This window comes from Neolamprologus brichardi, chromosome 12 (assembly GCF_056152115.1).
Source record: "Neolamprologus brichardi isolate AB-2024 chromosome 12, ASM5615211v1, whole genome shotgun sequence".
NCBI lineage: Eukaryota > Metazoa > Chordata > Actinopteri > Cichliformes > Cichlidae > Neolamprologus > Neolamprologus brichardi.
This window is the reverse complement of record NC_142115.1, coordinates 33348419-33371630: the sequence shown is the minus strand read 5'-3', so window position 1 is coordinate 33371630 and position 23212 is coordinate 33348419. Positions and strand designations below refer to the sequence as shown.

Sequence of the window (23212 nt, the reverse complement as noted above, 5' to 3'; positions counted from 1 at the left end):
CTGGAACTGTGTTGTTTCATAATTCACAAATTTAAAGATTATTTTCAACAGAAGATTTTTTTTTCTGTGTGCAATTAATTTTTTTTGTTATTTTATTTATTTTACTAGGGATGAAGTAATGGAAGTAAATGTGATTTCTCAGGAACATAACACAAACAGAAAGACAAAGGGGGTATAAATTATATTAAGAGAGGAAGGTTCATTTTCTAAGAAATGTCTTAGAAATGAAAGAAATACAAATATTAGAAGCCTTGGTTTGGTTTGCCTTGGCATTATAGCACTGAGTATTTTATGTTGTATTTTGTTAATTACACGTGAGAAATGGCAGTGAGTACACCACTTAAAAGTTGGGCTTGCTTGGGGGAAAAACAGTCCCACGCCTGTCGCCAAAATGAACAACCTTGGGCTTCAGAGACAGTTGTGGAAGAATCTTGAAATACACAGTGATATTTATTTGTTAAATTAGTGGTAATCCCAAAAAGTTGCATTTTGCAGCAACCAAATAAGGACAAATGCAGTCTGCATTACAATTGTGGCTCAAGAATTGGCAGTTTGTCTTGGAAGGTTGCTGGTTTGAGCCCCGGCTCGGACAGTCTCGGTCGTTGTGTCCTTGGGCAAGACACTTCACCTACTGATGATGGCCAGAGGGGCCGATGGTGCGATATGGCAGCCTCACTTCTGTCGATCTGCCCCAGGGCAGCTGTGGCTACAACTGTAGCTGCCTCCACCAGTGTGTGAATGAATAGTGGAAGTGTAAAGCGCTATATAAATGCAATCCATTATTATTACAAATTTCACTTCATTTTGACCATTTAAAGATATCAAATTACCTTTATTTTTGGAAGAATCTACTTTACACTCAAGCGGCAAATTCTAGGACTGAAAAATTAAGAAACACTGAATTTTCCAGTAGCTGCAGTTGCTCAAGTGGCCAAATGAAACTAGTTCTAAAAGGGAGTCAATTCCAGTAGACTCATACTTTCCAGTCTTCCCTGGATAGCAGCTACAACTGATCCATGTGGATAGTGTGTCAGTGGTGTGCTGTGTTTTACAGGTGTCCTGACACAGGAAGTTGCACTTGATGTCTGTCTGCTAGGCTTTGTTCTTCACTAATTCAGTTCACTGAACTGGACCTATCCACTGTGTTTGTGCTGTTTGTTCCTAATTGCAGGTGCCTACATCTGATAACGTAGCACTCTACCATGTCATTCTAATATGACCACTTCTGTCTAATAAAAACAAAAATGCTAAAGCTAAGGCTTCATAAAGTGGTCCAAAACCAATTGGTGACATCATCATCAGAGAAATGTTCATAATAAATATACAGTCTGTGATTATAAAGTGCTTCACACGAGGCAAAACTTCATAACAGTGAGTAGCATAAGTCCATAGTTTGCCTGTGACGATATTTAATGCCATAAGTAGCAATGCTAGCAACTAATGGTATTAAATGGAAATGCTTCAAAAACAGTTAAATTATAGTATGCAACACTTTGTATCATGTGACAGGATTATCTCTCTGTTCCTTTGAAAATGGTTGGTCCAGTGTATCCTCTGCAAAATGAGGTAACAAATACCTGTAAAGCAGTTTCCTTTTCTTTTTCTAGGAGAATTTGGCCATGACCTCCAGCTACGGCCACCACCTGCGTTCTGGTGTTTTAATTTTTGATCAGAATTCATTATTTGAATTGCTTTATTTTTGGTTAAATATCACATTTAGAAGTGTTGAGCTGGCTCAGACATCACTGTGATCCACCAAACTGAAACAAGTTCAGTAAACAGAAAGCCTCAATAGAAGCACATAAAACATGACATGTTTCCACCTTTAAATCATCAAATGGTCATTTGAAATGCCAGAGCCTGCCACAGGTTTAGCAACAACTCAACAGCAGCTAAAGATGGTTTAACTATGACCAAGTTGAACACCAGGGTGCACACCCATAGGTGGGTGGGGGTGCACATAAGTGGTCCGCAGGTGCGCATGCGCTTTCAAAATAAAAGACGCGCACAAGATACGAAGTTGCAACGCGCGTTTGCGTACATAAGATTTTCTGGAGGACAGACATTTATTTAGAACTCTTAAAGATGTTGAAGAAGCTCCTTTAAGCAATTACTTTGGCGTTCCTCCACCTCCAAAGAAATGTCAGGAGTCCGAACCGCAAAAGAAGCGCGTATTCTTTTCCACTCTAGCGGACTAAAAGGCACTGTTTTTGTCCGCTAGAGTGGGATTTTCACTGCATATTCTGCACCACATCGCTGTGCGTTCATTTGTCCGGACTCCTTCTGTAATTGCTTAAAGGAGCTTGGTTCTTTGACATCTTTAAGAGTTCTAAACAAATGTCTGTCGTCCTCCAGAAAATCATATGTACGCAAACGCGCGTTGCAACTTCTTATCTTGTGCACGTCTTTTATTTTGAAAGCGCATGTGCACCTGCGGACCACTTATGTGCAGCCCTGCAAAACAGTTCAAATTTCACCAGAGGGGGCCATTTTTAGCATTAATGTTTCTCTCTTTTAAAAGGATTTATTTTGTGTGTATCATTATAGTTGCTGCCCTACAAAGACAGACAACAGTACAGAAACTTGATACCAATGTCAAGGAGTTTCTGAAAACACTAACATAGAATGCTGCTGTTAATGCTGCTGTGACTTCACTTTCAATTACACATGTGGAGCACAAAAAGTCTTGAAATAATACAAAAGTATGTAAGTAACAAATATAAACCCAGACGTTGGGTATATTTGACCAAATATATACAGTAGTTACTGTATTTTGGCTTCATAGGGCAGAATACATTCCAGTAGTGTTATTTTTTTTTTATAACAAACATACATATTTACACTATATTTACAAAAATAATATATATGACTTTCACTGTGCGTATACTGGTTTTCTGTACTTTCAGGCAGCTTCCTCCAGCAGTCTTTGCAGGTTCTTCTGCACCTGAAAGAACAAAGTTTGCTTTTGCTTAACTGTAAACTGTATTGGCAGAAAACTCGACTGCAGATAAACGTATCTGATGATATTGCAAGTGTTTGTCTTGGTTAGTAAGTGTAGATTTCAAAATGAAGCCTGCTCCTGTTTATCTTGTTGTTAAGGTCATTTCCTTATCCCTAGAGACTCAGACTTGAAGCAGGTGAAACAGCAGTTAGCGCATGTCTACATGAATATCTGTTATAACACAGAAGATGTGGAGAACAGTACCAACATCATTGGCACGTTTACTATTCTGGCACACGTGAAGCTGGCATAATCGCTGTGCAGTCAGTCTGCAGAGAGATCAAGTAGACCACTGCAGACACACGGAAACCATAGACTGTATATAAAAGATGGAGGTATCCATCAAGACAACATTCATGAGTTTTCACTAATTTTGACGACCACTTGATTTGAGTAAAAGATGAAGTTAAATAATGCTTATTTAACAAAGTAGTGCAATTAGCAGATTTCCAGAAAACTGCAGTTCTTCCAAACATGAAGACTGATGTTTATTTCTTAAATGTTTACAGGCCTAACTCTTTTTGGCAGCTGTGGATAGTTTCTCCCTTCCTAGCAATTTAAATTCAAATCATCTCTTTCAGTAGCGGGTTTAATGTGAAATAAATATTTCCAGTCAAGTTCCAGTTTTCATTTCACTCAGGATCAAGGTGGACTCTACAGTCTGACACAGCTCTGAGCCTTTACCACCTTTATTTTCTGTCTAAAACACTGAGGCGGCTGTCAGCTGCTGCTTTTTCTTTGTAAGGAGACGAATGTCAGCCTGAAATATAAATGGAGTGTAGACTGATGGAGCTCTTCTTACAAATGATGCTCTGAACTGATCACTGACTATAAATGTTTGATCAATGGCAACAGGCATCCAATTACACTTTGCTCTTTGGAAACTGCTGAAGCCTTCCTGCTGTGTGCTTTCAGAGGCTCATGAAAGAAACACCTGACAACACATTCACGCAATTTTTAAAGGTGACCTGTTATGCTTTTCCTTAGTTTTTTTTAAGCATATGCACTTGTAGACATGGCCCAAACGTCAAATAATGAGATCTGTGTAATCCCAAAGTGAGTAACTCAGGCTTCAGACCTCTAACTGCTCAGATTTGAACATTTTTGCCTATTCTTGGATCTGCAGGGTACTAAAAAGTGGATATTTCCCTAACATCGCCATCTCTGCATTAAATTTAAAGAGATGGAGCTAAAACAGCAACTTTCAGACAGAGGATTAACTGCTGGGTTGCACCCAGTATAACATAAAGAGGGATTATTTCTACAACTGTGAATCATGCAAAGCTACTCTAGTTGAGTAAGAATATGGTCTAATAATTTAATTATTAAATTATCAATGGGGATTATAGCATATCCAGAGGGCTGTATCTATCAAAAACAAAGACAGACCAACCTTCTCCAGCTTCATCAGGTTGATGGTTAGCAGTTCAGATAAAAGATTTGTGCCTACGTCAGCGGACCCACTCAGAAAATTGTTTCTGGTAATAAAACACAAAAATAATCACCATGAAAATGATTTAAAATCTTCACAAGGGTCAGATGTATCAGCAAAAATCTAATATGAATAAATCAGAGAAAAGTAAATCTTGTAGATTATTGTACCAAAGTCCTTGAGACGAAATAAGGAAACCATTTCATGTGTGTGAATCCACTGTTGCCTGTTTAGTTTGGATCATTAGCTTCATTATTTGGGCTATTTTTAAAGTTGTTTTGTGAGGATGTGAATAAAATTCATCGTGACGCTTTTGCAGTTTTTGTTTCTCTTTCATCTGGTTATCATTTCCATGTCTAATTTCTCAGTTGTTCAAGCTTCTTTATCTAAGTTTTCTAGAGCTTGTCAGAGTCTCAGACAGTTCGACGACTCACTCCGGGTGTGTGAACTCGGCCACAGCGCCGAGCGTTGTCAGTCTCTGCTCCAGTGAGATGATCTTAAACGCCAGGTAACATGAAGACAAGACCAGGGTGCACACTCTGAGGAAAAACACAGGTAAAAGAGAAGATGAGCAAAATGAGGCTAAAATGCACTACAAATGAAAATGTAATGATAAACTGAAATTAATGTGCATCCAATGAATGGATGGGATAAATCCACAGATCATATAAGTGATCAGCTTAATTTCCAATTATGACGAGTGACAGAAGAATCCTTTAGTGAAGACATGCATGAATCAAAGGCAGCAAACTTACAGGAACATGTAGACCATCAGCAGAGTGTTGAGAGAAACTGGCTTCAGACACCTGCTGTCAATCACCACATCCGAGCCTGAAGAAAGATCAAACAAATATGTCTTTGTTTACGACAAAAAGACACAAAGTAAAATGCCCTACGCATGTGAGAGCAGCACTGCATTAAAAAGGTTGGAATAGACTGCTTCATCAACTCATAGAAATCAATATGAAAAGGAGTCATTATAAATATAAGCAAGAAAAGAAGTGGAGCTGAAGAGTTATGGTTGGATAAGCAGGAGAGAGCAGATGGAAGAATGGATCATAAGGGCGTATTTTCCATTAATATGGAAGAAGCAGCACGGTGACATGATGGCTAGCACTGTTGCCTCACAGCAAGAAAGTTCTGAGTTCAATTCCACCATCAGGCCGGGGTCTTTCTGTGTGGAGTTTGCATGTTCTCCCCGTGTTTGCATGGGTTCTCTCTGGCTCCTCCAGCTTCCTCCCACAGTCCAAAAACATGCACTTAGTGGGAAAGGTTAATTGGAAACTCTAAATTGCCCATAGGTGTGAATGTGAGTGCGAATGTCTCTGTCTATGTGTTAGCCCTGCGACAGACTGGCGACCTGTCCAGGGTGTACCCTGCCTCTTGTCCCTACAGCTGGGATAAACTCCAGCGTTACCCGTGACCCTGAAAAGGATAAGTTGAAGTGAATGGATGATTGGCGAATATGCAGGAAATTTGGGCAGCTGTGAGGGATTCTGGGAAGAAGATATCTAATGCATTTAGAAAAAATATTTATCCAGGTGACGTATTTCTTTATTTAGAAACAAATGTTTAAAATGAGTTTCATGCAACCCATTTTGCCAAATCTCCTCTGCAAATGTGCAAAATTATGACCAATACAGACCCTGTTAATAACAAATAAAAATATTAAGTTTACTGTTGGTACATGATAATATTATTATTTGACAAAAACATCAGAGTATTTTTTTTTTCAGTGATAAATATAGATCATTCAGGACTACATTTATTTATATTTGACAAGTGTGTGTTCTGGGAAATCCCCGCGGGTCAGTTTGCATACACGACACATATGAGATCACAATCGGTGCTTCTTTGCACCTCAGCTCACCTCTCGTGGCTTTTAGAGTTAAATGCTGTTGAATTTTGGCGTTCTCAGACTGACTCCTTAATCCTGAGTACAGCTGAGGATATTTTCATTTTACCACTTCTAAAAGCGATTTTTTATTTTACTGTTACAAAGTTAGCAGCAGTTTATATTTGGCTGTAAAAATAGAGGTGAGGAGAGCAGCAGTACAGGACAGTGCAGGCAGCAATGTCAACAGAAATAAGTCCAAACAGAAGGAGCTGAGTCAGCTAAACTTGAGCCAATGCTATGATGAATTTGACCAAAAAGAGAAATAAAATGTAGGGACTAAAATAATAAAATTATAAATTCATAGTCCCATGAGAGGTTCAGTGCCAGTGGTTTAAATAAAAGTGACGTTTAAACTAACACGACCCTGATTAAAGACTCATCCTACCTCGGTGGTGCTTGGAGTGCTGCTTGTTGTCTGGACCCTGCTGGTTCAGATGTGGGTTCTTCACTTTGTGCTGGTGGTCTGGAGATGATGCACTGTCTGTGTGCTTCAGCATATCCAGGAATGGAGGAACGGTGAACTCTATAGAAGCAAAAAGGCAAGCAAAGCATTCAAAACGGGAAACCCAGGGCCTGTTATGACTTGGGGCAGGTTTGTAATCCCGATTAAGTCCTCTTGAGAAAGACACACTGAGTATGTTTGAATAAGCCCTGCAATACAAGCTGCTCATTTTCAACTTCATCGCAGCTGTGTAAGTGTGTGTGTGTGTGTGTGTGTGTGTGTGGGGGGGGGGGGGGGGGGGGGTAAAGAAGGAAAATTATAGCAGCACTAAGTAGCACAAGTCAGATTCTGCTACTGAAGTGCAAAAGTGGTTCAGGTTTTGTGAGTAAAAACGTTGACAGCCACAGACAATACATGTGACATGCATGCGACTGCTTCTAATTGGTCAGCTGGACAGCGATGCAGTACCTTCTATCTTGTCATAGTCTGGAACCTGAGAGTCAGAGCTGCTGCTCTCCTCCATCTCCTGCCTCCTGTGTCTCACCGCTCCATCCAGGTCGCTGAATTCACTCTGCAGAGATTCACAGACACAGAGAGAGTATAACTAGCAGGCACTAGCAGCTGCTTCACCCTCCTCATCCAAACATGAGCATATCTATCATATCGATCGTATCTGTACTGAAAAAAACTTCACATTTTCCTACAAATGATATTTTAATTGGAGCAAACAAAAACAAAAGTGATTAATAATAATAAACATTTAAAAAATGGTTGAACCCAAGATTCCAGGGTGGAAATAGGAAATGACAATTCACTTTAGTTCCATGAGAACTTAATGCTTTTAGAAAGCTGCAATTTAATTCAACTGAATACAATTTCTGTTGTAGTTCTGCTTTTATGAAGGTTGTAAATTTTCATTATTTATGCAAAATACTTCTAAAAAACCCTCAAACTATCTGAAACAATATTTTATACGTTAAAAACTAAAATAAAATCTAAAATCGAACATCCAGTTGCTGATGTTCTTGTTGCAGATGTTGCTGCAGGAACTGGACGTCGGCTTCGCTGTGTCAGCTAATTTTATCTTTTATTTTAACTTCCAAAATGTATCCCTTGGCAAATATCCCATGTAATATAATAGTTAAAAAGTCTAAACTAATAAAAACTAAACTGTAACTCAAGACGTTCAAACAATAATAAGTAAAATGAAAGGAGCCAACACACATGGGAAATTAACTGAAAATAAACCGAACGTGAAGCAAAAACACAAAACATATCAATCAAAAGTAATTAAAATGATAAAACTACAATAACTCACCTACAACCTCAACATTCAAACTAAATGATTATATTAAAACACATTTGCTTTGTGGAGTTTATGCAGTTGTATTAAATTGCACAGGCACTCTAAAAGCATCACTTTTAGAGATAAAGACTTTCGAGGTCAGAGAAAACACAAAATGAATTAAAATGGGAAAAGTAACATTTCAAAGATCCTGTTTGGGGATAAAGTGGCCAAAAATAAATAAATACATAAAGCTTTAGCCACAAGGACCTGGGGCGATTGATGCTGATGTCAGGAAGTGTCTCACAGGATAGCCTTCTCTCTTGGACACAGCTTTGTTGAATGCATAAACACAACATGCAACAAATATCCAGTTGTAACATATGCAAAATGTTACTAAACGATTTGCCAACTCTTATGCAGGGAGTCTTTTTTTCTGAACAGCTTCTGTCCCCATAGGTTGAAATGCTTAGTTGCCACGTTACAGCTCCAGCTCTCGAGGATATCGGTTTTATTTCACCTCAAGTTTGATGTGTTAAAATATCTTTCTGTCAGAAAAGAGACCAGAGAGACATGGACCCAAAAGCATGATGCTTTCTTATTCTTATATATTTTATTATATGTAGGCAGAATAAAAACAGTATCTGTTGTATCAGGAAACTTTATGGTATTCGGCTGTTTGTGTTTGTGTTTTTGCTGTGTTTGACCCACCAGAGGAAAGCGAGGCGATAGCGGTGACCTCTGACTTCTAAAGCTGTTTTCAGCTGAGGAGGGAAGGGGGCTGCTGCATGGACTCTTCCCCTATTTATATGCATGCAATACATAACCAAACATCATGTGTTTAAATGATCCTCAAGTCTTCAAACTTATTTAAAATGAATAACATAAGAAAGCAGAAAATTATCTGAAACTGAGTGTTTAGTTTAAAGCCCGAGTTTTCGGCTCACAATGTCTTCCTGTTGATCATGAGCAGTACATACATGACAGAAAACAAGGAAAGCATAACAGGTATGCGTGGATCTAAATAAAAAGCCTTTCGTACCTCCAGATGAGGACAGATCGACATCAAAAACTTGTAGGTGTTGTCTCTGGACAAGAAGGACACAAACACGTACTGCAACAGCAGAAATAGAAAAAAAGTCTTTTGAAATACTTTTCCACATGTGCAAAAATACTGTGTTTTTTTCTTAATTCATCAAATCGTGGTGAGAAGCAGCGAGATTTCTCTCACCCTGTCATTTGTGGTGGCGATCACCAGAGCGTTTGGCAACAGGATGGCAGTTTTGGTCTTCTTGATGTTTTTGATGGACACCACTGGGATGGCGACCTGGGACACAGAACAGTTCGATCCTTCATACCAGCTTTGAAACCAGAGAAAAAGATTCACGCACCTGCAGGCCGGCGTCACTGTGCGACAGCGCGGATCAGAAGCAGAGACGAGCTGTTCACTGACCTCCGTCAGCTTTAATCATCACCATCTATACACATTAACTGCAATTACTTTCTCAGCCTAGATTGAGAGTTCCAGATGTTTCCCATGCAGTAACAGATGTAAAACAATCCAGTCGTGACCACACAGCAGCAAGGTGTCATCTGCATGTGTTCATGCATGCAGCAAAATATTAGTCCCTCTGCAGACTGTACCTGCAGGCTGCGTGTGTGTAAACACAGCTGGCTTACAAAATAAAGAATAATGCGCTACAATGCCCGCACAATATCACCTATCCACTTAGCATGTCCCTTCATGGAGGAAAAACAATCTTTTTTTATTGCAGAAGCACTGCTTGGATCAAGATGTGGCAAAATAGACATTCTTTACTTAAGTCCAGATATTTAAAAAAATACTCCTGCAAAACTGAAGTAAAAGTGAAAAAGCAAAGGCTCTCAAAAGTGCTCAAACGTCCTCTATTCATGAAGCAAAGCTCCATGATTGTGCTGCCAAAACAACGACACACTTATTATTCAATTAAATTGTGTTGATAAAAATCAAATTGAGGTTAAAAATCTTATTTTACATCACCGAGTTCTTCTTGGTTGTGTTCTCAAGTGTTGTGTAACGGATAAAACTGACTGTTTGCTGTTTTCTGAACGACAGCAAATTGTTCTGTTTTCTGTGAAACTTCTCCAGGTAACTGTTAAATAATTTAAACCGACATATCTCATCAAATCAAACGGCTGCTGCTGCTGCTGCTGGCACCTCACTGTGTTCGCCACTTTAAACAGCATCAACACAACAAAGACTCTGACACTCGCGTGGAACCGAGAAACACCGCTGAAAACATCTGTGGATTCTCCTCCGACGATCTCGTTCAGATTCTCAGCCTTTTCCTGTGAGCTGATACAAAACAGACATCAATGCATACCTTGGTATCTTTTCCAAACACCTTGGAGTGGAAGCAGATCCAGTGGTCGGAGACAAACATGCGTCCTTGGTAGAGGATGTCTTTCTGAAGAGCACAGGTGTAGCCTAACAAACAAGTAAAGCACATTAAAAAACACATTATTTTTAGATGTTTGTGAGGAAAAAAAACAAGAAAAGACCAGTTCAGTGTTTGTGTTGAACAAAAGAGTTTGATAAAGTTATTATCGGACTTTGAATTTACACTGTAGTCCTATCATAGGGATTCTATTATCATCAGGTGGTTAACAAGAGGCTCTGGTATCACATGTTCAACTATGACCTAATCCTTCATTCAGTATTTAAGGTGGAGTGGATAGCTGTGATCATTAAAGACTTACTCTGTCTGAGCTGTTCTTCTTTGCTGATCTCCTTAAATATTTTATGGTACTGGCAGTTGGTCTTCGAAACCTGAAATACAACACACGGACACACACGCACACACACACACACACACACACACACACACACACACACACACACACACATACACACACCAATATCAGTTAAAGCTAAGGCTGACATTTGGATAAATTCTTATCAGAGAAAAGTAATAAATAAATGTGGCTTGTAAAACTCACGGTACTCTCAAACTACAGAGCATTTATTTATGGGATTGTTGTTTTGCAGCAGTGTATAGCTACATGTTGTTAGACAGAGAAAAAGCTCTAGTTCCACTCCATCATAGAAACATCACCCATACACCAAAACAAGCTTGTGCGTGTGCAGGCAATCATGGTGTTTGAATCATGTGGATACCAGTTACAGTTTAGAATTTATAAGACATTTTTGCAAGAGAATTGCAAAGGACAGGCAAACTTAACCAAATAACTGTGGTAAACCAAACCGACTGGCTTAGGCATTTTCAACCATTTACAAAGTATAAAGATATTTTTTGTAATTAATCTCGAGCTAAAACGTTCACCTCTAAGAAGCAATATTTTACCCCTGGACATGTGACGCTGTTGTTTTAACACTCGTGTCCTTACGAAGTTTTGCCTTTTGCGCTGTGAAAAACAATGTGCTCTTAATGTTTTGCCTGGTTAAATAAAGGCCACATTGGCTCACTGCACCATCATGTAGCATTACACGAATGTTTATTCGTGTTCTAGCTCTTCAATGCAATATGCAGATATTTTGGACATGAAAGCATAGCTAAAAATACAAAATCATTTTTAAATATACAAATTTAGACTAAGTATCTTTAATACTGGTGGAATCATTAACCACTTATAAACAGCACTATAATTCCACTGTTAGCTTTGAATAAGCTATAGCTAACAAGTCATTAGCCAATTAATCTATTTACTAACAAGTTATTAGAAAAAGTTATTTTAAAGTTTTAAATTCTTTCATTTGAAAGTGTACAAAAACCTCTTTGTGAAAACTGATTAGAATTTTTTTTTTTGAATTTTTAATTGACTTTCAAATGTCTAAAAAGTACCAGATATAGCCAGGCTGTATCTTTATTATTATTATTATTATTATTATTATTATTATTATTATTATTATTATTATTATTATCATCCATTGTCTTTGTGAACAAAATTTAAAGCAGCAATTCAGTGATGTTATTTAAACTTTCATTCCTCACATTGGTTTGTGGCACCATGTCAGAACACTGGATGTGTTAATGTTGGCGTCATGAAGTAAAGGAAGGACCAACCAGAAGGAGGCCTGACCCACAAACTGTTTATAACCTGTTACATTTCTAAGATAATAAGGTTGCTTGGAGAAAAGCAAGTCAGCAGAAATTTTATCTGATATTACTCATTTGGAAACCAAGCGACCGAGAATGGCCTACATGTAACATTTATAGGTGTAATAAAATATGTATCAGAGTTTACTTAATGACCTCTCACCTGGCTGTAGTGAGACTTCTTCCTCTCGATCTTGGAGTCTGGGTCTGTCTGCACCTGAGTCAGGAGAGAATGGTCGAAGGTCTTTGACCTGAGGACAGAGAGAAATTTCAGAGAGAGGATTTAACATATTACATAACCAATAAGACTGAAGATAAACAGAAGTCAGCAACCTTTGGTAAACTAATTTTAGTGTGTTTAAGAACTATAGCAGCCTGCTGTCGATTCCTGACATCATACTTTTATGAAAACCAGGAAATATTCAAATAATTTGAGGCTGGAGAAAAAAATGTTCTAACCAAAATATGAAGTTGAAATGATTAAGATTATGCTCTTTTTTTTTTAAGGACAACATTATAATTAAAGCTGGAGCAGATTAGCACCATCATATGACTCCTTAGTTCAAAAAATGGGATTTTCTTTGAAATTATGCTTTCAAAAAAAAAAACACAATTCAGAAGTCAGTTTGTTCAAATGGTTCAAAACAACCTGCAGTCATTGTTCCACTGTTACACATTTTGAGGTTAGGGAAGATTGCTGCCTAAGATAGTGGGAAAGAGTCAAAGGTCAGATTATTATTCTGAACCTTCTGAGAGTCAGATCATGGTGAGATTAAAGGTTTCTGTGGGTGCTGAGCATGAAGTCAAACAACACTTTGTGGAAAACTGATCATTCATCAATCCATCAGTGCATTTTCTTGTGGTTGCAGCAGGTTTAACAGGATATTCCAAATGGTCTCGTCTCCAGCAACATTTTCCACTTCCTCCTGTGGGATCCCGAGAAGCTCTCAGGACAGATTAGATTATCGTTCTGGGTCCACCGCCACACCAACTTATTTCAGTCGTATCATTTATTCAGTTATTACCCAGAAGTCATGATCATACGTGAAGGTTGTAACATGAAATGATTGGTAAGGCAAAACCTTAATTTTCACACTTAACCGACTCATCACCACAATGATCTGGTACAACGCCTGCATTGCTGTATACGCAGCAACATTCAGCATCTGACGCTCTGCTGTCCCATCACTCTTGTATAAGAGCCAGAATATTTAAACTCCCCGAATGGGGCAGCAAGTTTCTCCCGATCCATAGTGAGAAATCTACTATTTTCTTGATCAGCTGGATTGTAACCAGTGTTGGTCAAGTTACTTAAAAAAAGTAATCAGTAACTAATTACTGATTACTTCTCCAAAAAAGTAATCCCGTTACTTTACTGATTACTTATTTTTAAAAGTAATTAATTACTTAGTTACTTAGTTACTTAGTTACTTTTTAAAAACACGATTTACAACCTGAATAGGTGATAAAGCGATAGATCTTTCAGCCCAATTCTACTTTTTCTACACAATCCATCATACAAAATGTAATCAAATGGAAAAGTCTCTTTTTAAAACTTGTTTTGTTAGTTTTAATCTTTTAACTTTATGCATCAAGCAAAAATTAAATTATATGCAACATTCTCTTATTTGAAGAAATTTGTTTAACATTTAAACCTATTTTCTGCACATTCCAGCACATAAAATATTTTTTTGTGTGTGTTTACACTCACTCTTTCAAATAGATGACAGTAAAACACAGCAGAAAATAAATAAAGTCACAGACTAGCGGTCCTGTTGCTCTATTTTCACCTGTAAAGCAGGAGTGGGGTAGGCGGAGGTTTACAAGTAACGCGTTACTGCCCATCTCTGATTGTAACACACAAAGTTAACACACCACAAGGATTACAATACATCAGTGTTTGTCCAAAGGAAAAGAAAAGAAAGAAAAGCTTTATAGAAAACATCACACAAGATATAGAATTTACTCTAATCAGCAAAAGTCCCGTTTACATTCAGAGGATAGAAAGTGTCTTGGAATTGCTTCTCAGGAGAGAACAAGGAGTGGACTGAGATATAACAGCATTGCAGAGGTCAAGAATGGAAAATGTGTTGTTTTCTGGTGAATCCCAGTTAACAAATAAGACCAAAAGGAGCAAATATTATACCATAATGTACCTTTAGTCGTGTCACAAGGTTATTTAACTCAACCTTGGACGTGGGTAACTATTTGTACTGTGGTTGTTTGAACCTTACAGACTTTGAACCTCTGGTGACCAAAGGGCAAGCTAAACTTTCAAGGTAAACCTATATTCATAACTGGGCATATTTGGACCTAGCATGACGTCTGAATTTCATATGCAACAATCTAAACAATACAAAGATATTTATGGATAAAAACCAGAGAACAATGTTTGTAACTTACCTGACTAACACTGGCTTTCTCCTCCCTGTCAGCTCTTGCTGCTCCTGATCAGCAGCCTGCAGTGGTTCACTGCACATCCTGCTCAATCTTTGCTGCTCCTCTGCCACAGCTTCTGTATCTGAACTACACACGAAAGGAAAAAGTGAAATAAAACCCAAAATCATACTGTCCAAGAAAAGTGGGAATCAACACAACATGCAAAGATTTTTTTCTTTGGTTTTTTGTTTTGTTTTGTAAGTCTCTGGAGTTTTATGTAAGTAAAAATCCTGCAATAGCACATCTTCCTTTCTTGTCCAGCTGCAATGCAAAAGCCAACCAATTAATAGATAAAGGAGAATTTTTACAAGTCAAGAAACCCACCATGGTGCCAGTCAATCACGAATCCAACAGTTTGGTAAGTAAACATAAAGAATCCAGACAGCTAATTATGAATAAAAGTCAACCTTCATAAAATGTGCATCCCCCATTATGCATTTTTTTTCTTTGCAGTGAAGGTTGTGTGATGAATATCTAAGTCTCCTGGGGACCTAAAGACTCCATATTCACCATGTGGTAAATTCACGACTGAATCATTTTAATTCATGCAATTCCAAAAGCTGACAAGCCAAGAAGATCTGTCAGTTAATCAGTCAATAATCTGAGTGATTGTTCTGCTATTCAAAAAGACATGAGTACTGCTATAACTTTTACTAATGCAACCAAAACAGCTAACAGAAATATCTGTGTGACACTGCCTTTTGTACTCTAGAGATGTTTTTGTTTTTACAGCCACAGACTCACTGAGAATCCCTTTCTTCATGCTTTGCAGCTCCTCTGCTACATTTCCTGGCGTCCTCCTGCGACGTCTGCTGGTTCCCACACTGTTCTGTCATTACGCTCGGCAGATATTTTCCAAGCAAACGCTCAGCTAGACGTCCTGACTGCTGCCGTGAGAACTGCAGCCTGATCCGCTGCTCCCTACACCTACCTGCTTGCCCGTCTGTGGGAGTGTCCTTTGGGCCCCTCGGTTTCACATGTCACAGCCAACCAGATCACAAAAGGGTGAAGTGTGTGTTTGTGTGTGTTCGAGATGTGCGCATTTGAACCTTTGATCAGTGACATTTTACTCGGCTTTGTTTGTGTTCCTAAACTTAAAATGGTCTCATAATCAATCTAGTTTTATTTACACAGCAACAAGACTTCTACCTTCCACTTCTGTCGAAACAGGGTGAAATCTGATCTGGTTCCCTTTGCTGAGGGGAAATGATTTCACATGTTCAGCCTGTTGTATCCCTGCCGACTTTCTTCATGTTGAAATGTGTATGTTTGTTTTCCAGAACGCTGCACGGAGAAGCCCCTTAAAGATTTAAGAAAAAGCTGGATTGGATTGCAATAAATGGACCCACATCTTAATTTCTATAATTTCTAATCCCATTTTTATCTCAGAAAATGTCCTGTTGGCATGATTTACTGCATTCAATCTTTAAAACATCTGTAGTTGCATGACGAAAAACGGCGGTTATGTAAGTAGTATTTGCACGGGCTGCATGCAGCCTGCACTCAAAACTGCATGTTGTTGCACAAAACTGTAACTCATTACATTACAGTTAATCTGATTAAAGTGCTGGTAAGAAAAGAGGACCCAACAGTTCAGGTTCAGATGTTTTTTTTAACATGTTGATATCCTCACTCAGCCGGAGTGAGGATACACGATCCAGCTGTTGTTCTGGCCGTGTGTGTGTGTGTGCGCGCACTGCAGTGTACGTGTGTAATGAGAGCTCTCAGCCAAGGATTGGTTGGTCATGAAAACAGTCTGTCTAAACACGTTTTAACAATACTTGTTTGGATTTAAAGTGTTTAGCTTATATATCCTTAATAAATTCCTGATTGCTGCACAGGAATTGTGCACTAATGACATCATTTTAATTATGGCAGAAAATACTTCCTGTATGGAGCTAAAAGTGCAAATAGCTTGGAGAAAAGACCAAAGTGGCTCCGGTCTTTAACATTTAATGTTTAAAAACACACGCACAAAAAACTAGACAATTCATAGTCAAAAAGCTTCAAGATGGTGTATAAAAATGTATGTTGAATAAATAAAGATGACTGGCTCTGGGGTGTCATACTCATCTCAAGTGGGCCAGACCATTAAACTGATGGTAAAATGACCTTTTTTGCATAAAGAAGTAAAAGTAACCACGCAGTTACAAAATGATGAACAGCCCTTAAAAAGCAGTACGTCTCATTTCATGTACATTACTAAATAATTATTACATTTTGCTTTTGCTGATCCAAAGAATTTGTCAAGATCTAGAAAAATGTGAACTTGCAAGTATTCTTAAGTAGATCATTTGGAGGGCCAGCTGTGGCCCCTGGGCCATATTTTTGACACAGATAGACTGATCACAGTGGACGCTGTACCGGTCCGTCATGGTGAACAGGTGAGCAAGAGAGCTGAGTGTAAAAGCGAAGCTCTCGATTTACCAGTCGATCTGCATCCCTATACCCTCACCTGTGGTCACGAGCTGTGGGTAGTGACCAAAAGAACAAGATCCTGGGCAGAAATGAGCTTCCTCCGAATGGTGGCTGACATCTCCATAGGGTGAAAATTTCAGCCATCCGGGAGGGGCTCAGAGTAGAGCCGCTGCTCCTCCACATCGAAAGGAGTCAGTTGAGGTGGTTCGGGCATCTGACAAGGATGCCTCCTGGTTGCCTCCTGGGTGAGGTGTTCCAGGCATGTCCCACTGGGAGGAGGCCACGGGGCAGATTCAGGACACACTGGAGAGATTATATCACTCAGCTGGCCTGGGAAAACCTTGGTGTTCCCCTGGACAAGCTGGAAAAGGTGACCGGGAAGAGGGAGGTCTGGGCTTCTCTGCTTGGGCTGCTGCCCTTGCAACCCGCCCCCGGATAAAGTGAAGAAGATGGATGGATGGATGGATCAGTCTATCATTTGTGGGTTTTAATAATGTCTTGTTCCCCTGCATAACAAGGCGTTCTTACTTATTCTACAAGGATTTTTTTTGTAATAAGACTGTCAGGAACATTTTCTCCATACTTAGGAATGCTCTGATTCTGAATTTAGATCAGATATGGGTCCAAAAGTGAATCAAAGACACATGGATCTAAAGGGCCAGTCTATTGTTTATATCAGGATGCATCCATGCATTGGATGCTAACTGGAGAGCTGCCATGGGTAACAGCAAAGCGTTACCATTTTATAAACAATGTTTTCTCTGTTTGTGCCACAAAATATTTTGAATTGAGTTGGCAAGACTCCCCAGCTCAGATGAAAATATTTTCTTTGGTGGTCATCATTGCTTTACCTGCGTCTCCTCGGCTCATTTTCTAACCCAGTAAAGACTCTCACACTGAGCTGAAATGAAATGACAGCAAATAAAAGAGGCGAATGACAACAACAAAAATCATTTCTCTTGGTTCTATTTACAATTATTATTTCACTGATAAATACCATTTTAGTACATTACTTTTTGGATGTATTTATTTGTGAAACTTTATTAAAATCATGTTTAAGTCAGGTATTACAGAGAAAAGTCAGAGTGAGCAATACAGTCTTATTAGTTTAACACTGATAGTCTGAAGTAAAAACAACAACTCTGGACTCTCCAACAGTCCTATGAAGAACTGTTCATCAATTTGTTAGCAACTGCCAGATTTCTCCAACATTTGTTGTTGTGTCTTTCTATTTGTTGGCTTACAACTGACTTTAGCCCTCTTTAGGGAACGTACACACAGAAACAACGTGGTGCACTTTGAAATACAAACAGAGCTGAACTATTTGCCAAGTGTTTTTTTCCCCCTGGGGTCTTTTAATAGCTGATTCAGCTTTTCCCTCATTTTTAAAACTGATTATAAAGATAAGGTGAAGACAGTCTGTGATCCAAATGCTGACTTTCTCGCGAAACTCTCACGTGGCCCATGTCGTGGTATGAAATAACCAAAATTACTCTGTTTTTGGTTTTTAGTACTTTTATGGGCAGTTTGGGCAGTTTGCTTCACATGATCTGAGAAAATAATCTGCATACTGAGAGCACTGGATCAAAGGTGTGTAAACAGACAAGATGTCCTTTGAAATGCAAACATAAACCAAACGAACTGCAGGTTTAAAATGCTTATGCCTGATATTCCATATGAATTGTGACATAAAGTAACAAACTGATGTACCAAATACTGTATGTGTCAGTCAAATAATAATATTTAAATTGTATTTATTTGTATTCAACATGAAGTGTTTCAACTGCATTTATTCTCATTATGAAAAATTAAACAGGCTCAATTAGTTGTTACTAGTTTCTCTATTCTAAACTGTGATAATGTAACACTAAAAAAAAAATTGCCACTTTTTGGCGTTCCGACGCATTAGACACAATTATGAGATCTTTTTATTGCATATCAGACTAAGTTATTAGGCCTGCTGTTTACATTAGTGACTACAGTCACTAATATAAACGACAGTGTATGTAATGACAGCAATGTAAACGACAGTTTGCCATCACTCAAGCTGTGTGCATAGACTGTAAATAAACAACAGCCCTAAGTGAGACTGGTTAGCAAGGTGTCATCTTGAAGCTGTGAGCTGAACAGTTTTTTTGCCATCACAGCCAAACTTTGCTTCCTGTTTAATATAACATTAAATGGGCGATGGTCTGGCCCACTTGAGATGAGTATGACACCCCAGAGCCAGTCATCTTTATTTGTTCAACATACATTTTTATGCACCATCTTGAAGCTTTTCTGACTATGAATTGTCTAGTTTTTTGTGTGTGTGTTTTTAAACATTAAATGTTAAAGACCGAAGCCACTTTGGTCCTTTCTCCAAGCTATTTGCACTTTTAGCTCCATACAGGAAGTATTTTCTGCCATAATTATCGGGGCGATTGTGGCTCAAGAGTTGGGAGTTCGCCTTGTAATCGGAAAGTTGCCGGTTCGAACCCCGGCTTGGACAGTCTCAGTCGTTGTGTCCTTGGGCAAGACACTTCACCCGTTGCCTACTGGTGGTGGTCAGAGGGCCCGGTGGTGCCAGTGTCCGGCAGCCTCGCCTCTGTCAGTGCGCCCCAGGGTGGCTGTGGCTACAATGTTGCTGCCATCACCAGTGTGTGAATGTGTGGATGACTGGACGTGTAAAGCGCTTTGGGGTCCTTAGGGACTAGTAAAGCGCAATACAAATACAGGCCATTTACCATAAATTGTGAATTCCAAGCTAGAAAACTTGCACTTAGCTGATAACCCCCTGGTACATATATGGCCACATCCAGTCAAAAGAATAATATATTTTTTAATAAGTTCAAGGCAGGTGGATGACATGCATGCATCTGTTTATGTGATGCTTTATTTATACATGTTTAGCCTGACCCCACAGTTTTGCAGCTGTCGCTGATAGAATCGCCGATGCTTTTTAAAAGATGGAAATTTAAAACAAAACAGCGTAGCCCTTAATGGGCTAAGATTACGAGCATAGATATAGAGGCATGACACCAATTTACATATCTGAGCAAATGTGGCTTGTTTTAAGTAAACAAGAGTAGTAGTGAGTACTCCCAGCTGGATGTAGTGCAAACATCTGGGATGCTTTTGTTGCTGTTGTTGCTTCAAAATTTTACACTCCATAAAGAACTTTTTTTTTTTTTATCTCATGACACCCAGTTTCCTCTGCACCAAAGACAGGTGTGGACATCACACCTCTTCCTTTAATAGTGAGCAGTCTGTACTGAAGCTCTCAGGATCACCAAGTGACACTTGACAGGAGGCACAGCTGACTCTCGTCTCTGCATCATAAACTATTTATCACTGCTGTCTTCCAGTTCATGTTGTGTTGGATTCGATGGAGTGTACTCCATTCTTCCTCGGGTATACTGCAGGGCACAATGAGGTCAGATATGACATACCTGCTGGATCCCGGCAGGGATTTTATCTGCTGTCGGTCTATGCTTTGACACTGTTTGATTGATAGGCTTCCTTCTCCTGCAATCCTAAACCTTTTATCTCTGGTTACTGATTGACACACTCATAAATGTGTTTTGTACAAAATTTCACATTTCACGGGAGCACTCCAGCATTTTGCCAAATATATTTGTTTGCACTCGCTCTCAGTCAGATTGCTTCATTTCTATTACTGGAAGCAGGTGCACGCTGCAAATAAAGGAAGCCCAGTCTCATTTGCATGTTGTGTTATGCTTATTTAACGCATGTAGGAACAGAGCAGCATTTGTGCAAATATGGGGAAAAAACTTCAGGAATTTACATAAAGGAGTTTCTGCAGTGAAACCAAATTTGTCTTCACCATAAACTGTAAAGGAAAGTTGATATATACCTAAGTATTCACCAGCTTTTGTCTTTTAAGTTCTCCGTTTTGAATTTGTGTTTCCCTTAATTTACATTTTGTCTTTACACACTTAATGCGTAAAGATTGTGTTACTCAAAACTGCTGTTCCACTCTCATTAACAGGCACTGACTATGATTTTAGTTTGTTTGAATGTTCAGATTTGCAGAGTACTATTTCTTAATCACAACCAATAGAGACATTAAAAAATATCTTCACACTAGAAGCACTGAGCAGAGTGACAATATTATTTGGACATACACACTTGTCATTCATGCCATTTCATTCCTCCTCGGCCTCTTGATTCGTTCATTTATCTGTCAGTGAAGATGGTTTCACTTCCACACTGTGAAGGAAACACAGATGCTGCTCATACATCATTCTTACGTCTCTAACATGTTGGGATGATGGAGGTTTTTATATAGTGCTAACTGCATGAAGTTATGATTGCTTTGGGTCTTTAAACCCTGTGAGTGTATTTGTGTGCTTTTTGTAACTAGTTTTGTTCATTTGGGTCTAAATGTGGCTATCCATCATTATATGATCGTTTTGAGTCTCTTTAATGTTATTTTGTTGTGTGTTTTTTTGGTTCAATGTCATTTTTTTTTAATATTTAAGGGCATTTTAAGCCTTCCCTTCAGAGTTTCACATTTCTTTGTGGTAATCTTAAACTATCTGATTAAGGTCTCTAATAGAGTCTCTTGGTGGTGTGAAGGGTCTTCTGTCCTGGCCAGGTCTGCTGTGTGTTTCCGCCTGTTTGTCCCTCTGTGCTGCCTTGCAGGTTTCTAGAAGCATAGTTAATCATAGCAATTGGAAACACCTGGACAGTCTCCCAGGAGCGTGTATGCTCTCTCTCCACTCACCCAGCGTTGTGTTATTTGTTTAGTTGGCTGTGGCTTGGTTATTTTAGTTTTTGCACCACACAACACCGCACACCTAACATACAAATACTCATCCTCCTGACACGCTGTTAACACTGCCTCACACATCCCATAAAGATTATCGCAGTTTCTGCTTCTTTTATTTAATAAATTAGAAAGTTCTAGTTAATTATGTGTCTCTTGCACCATTTCCCATGATTACAAAGGCTTTTCTGTGCTTACCGTGAGTCTATTTGTGCTTAGTGTGCATGTGATTAGATCACTCTGCTCGCTGCAGAGCTCTTATCTTTGCAAGTTTTCATTGTGCTCTTGCAACGTGGCCTGGAATCATACAACCTTAACTGAAGGTTATCTGGTGCACTGTAACAGATTTACTGTTAAACTCAGGTACATATGTTTTCAGCTCTGGTTACAGTAAACAGCATTTGGGCAGAAGTTTCAAATAGCAAGGTATGGTTATGCAAAAGAAAGTCAAAGGCTTAGGCTTCACTGCTCTAAACACTCAATTTCAGTAATTTTTTTCTAATCGTAGGTCTGTGTGATGTCAAGCAGAGAGGGTTTTCTTTAACATTGTCATTGCTAAAGACCATTGTTTGGGCCTGTTTGTGAAGGGCAGCCAATTAGAGGAACGTTACCTTAAAGAGAGAGTGGCTGTAAAGAGGCAGAAGCTGAAAAAAGCGGGGTTATTTCAGAAAGAGAATGAAGATGAAAAGTGTAATTTTAAAAAGTTAACAAGAATAACTTAGCAACAGTCTCAAAATGCAACCAAGCAATCTTTTGGGCAGCTCTGCTAAAGCAATCTCTAATAATAGACTTTAATTTCATACATAAAAGCTGAACATACAGAAACATTGGCCAGTTTTGATAAAAACAGCTTAAAAAATACAGATATTTGCCTTAAAAAGTGTTTTCTTTTTTAAACTGTCATAACTGCACTAAGTTATACTCTGTCATCATCTTTGTAGTCACTGAATTCAACAGCAATTCAAAATTTCTTTGAAGTTTAAATAACGGAATCATGCAAAGCAGCGATAGCAGTCCAAGAACAAAGACATCGAGCTGGAATTTAGTGGGCATGCAATCACTTGAGCTGATGCATAAACTATAAAACAAACACGGCAGCGCCCTCCTGCGGCCAACTAATTGTATTTTCTGACAGTAATTAAGTGGCATCTGAGACATTGGGAAGATGCATTCACAGTCGAAGGAAAACAAAACCATCTATTCTCTCTTTGAAAATAAACAGTAATGTGCTACATATTCATATATTACTGGGGCATTTTATTGTTGGGATTGAAATAAACCTTCCAAATGTGACTTTATGAACTTTATTCGTATTGTTTTTTATTATTTTATGAAATCATAAGTGTAGATTTGTGATTATCGTGTTTTACTGTGCTGCGGGTGGTGACAGCTTCAGATACTGTGAGCTGTCATTCAGTCTGTGTGGTAGT

The 23212-nt window shown here is 38.8% G+C and overlaps 1 protein-coding gene across 2 annotated transcripts; it reads right to left on the bottom strand.

Annotated features, from left to right (window-relative positions):
* Positions 1–350: 350 nt before the first annotated feature.
* gramd2b (GRAM domain containing 2B) lies at positions 351–15552 on the bottom strand. Of its 2 annotated transcripts, XM_087849422.1 has the most exons (14): positions 15338–15546; positions 14558–14680; positions 12318–12405; positions 10797–10866; positions 10421–10524; positions 9289–9384; positions 9100–9171; positions 8769–8858; positions 7241–7343; positions 6716–6853; positions 5189–5264; positions 4868–4972; positions 4395–4479; positions 353–2944 (listed from the first exon to the last, which is right to left on the bottom strand). In XM_087849422.1, exons 1-14 carry the CDS (start codon positions 15427–15429, stop codon positions 2903–2905), a joined length of 1284 nt encoding a protein of 427 aa, XP_087705548.1. In that variant the 5' UTR covers positions 15430–15546; the 3' UTR covers positions 353–2902. The 2 variants fall into 2 exon arrangements, with proteins under 2 accessions (XP_087705547.1, XP_087705548.1); XM_087849421.1 differs by lacking the exon at positions 14558–14680 and having other exon boundaries at positions 351–2944; positions 15338–15552.
* Between the last annotated feature and the right edge of the window lie 7660 nt (positions 15553–23212).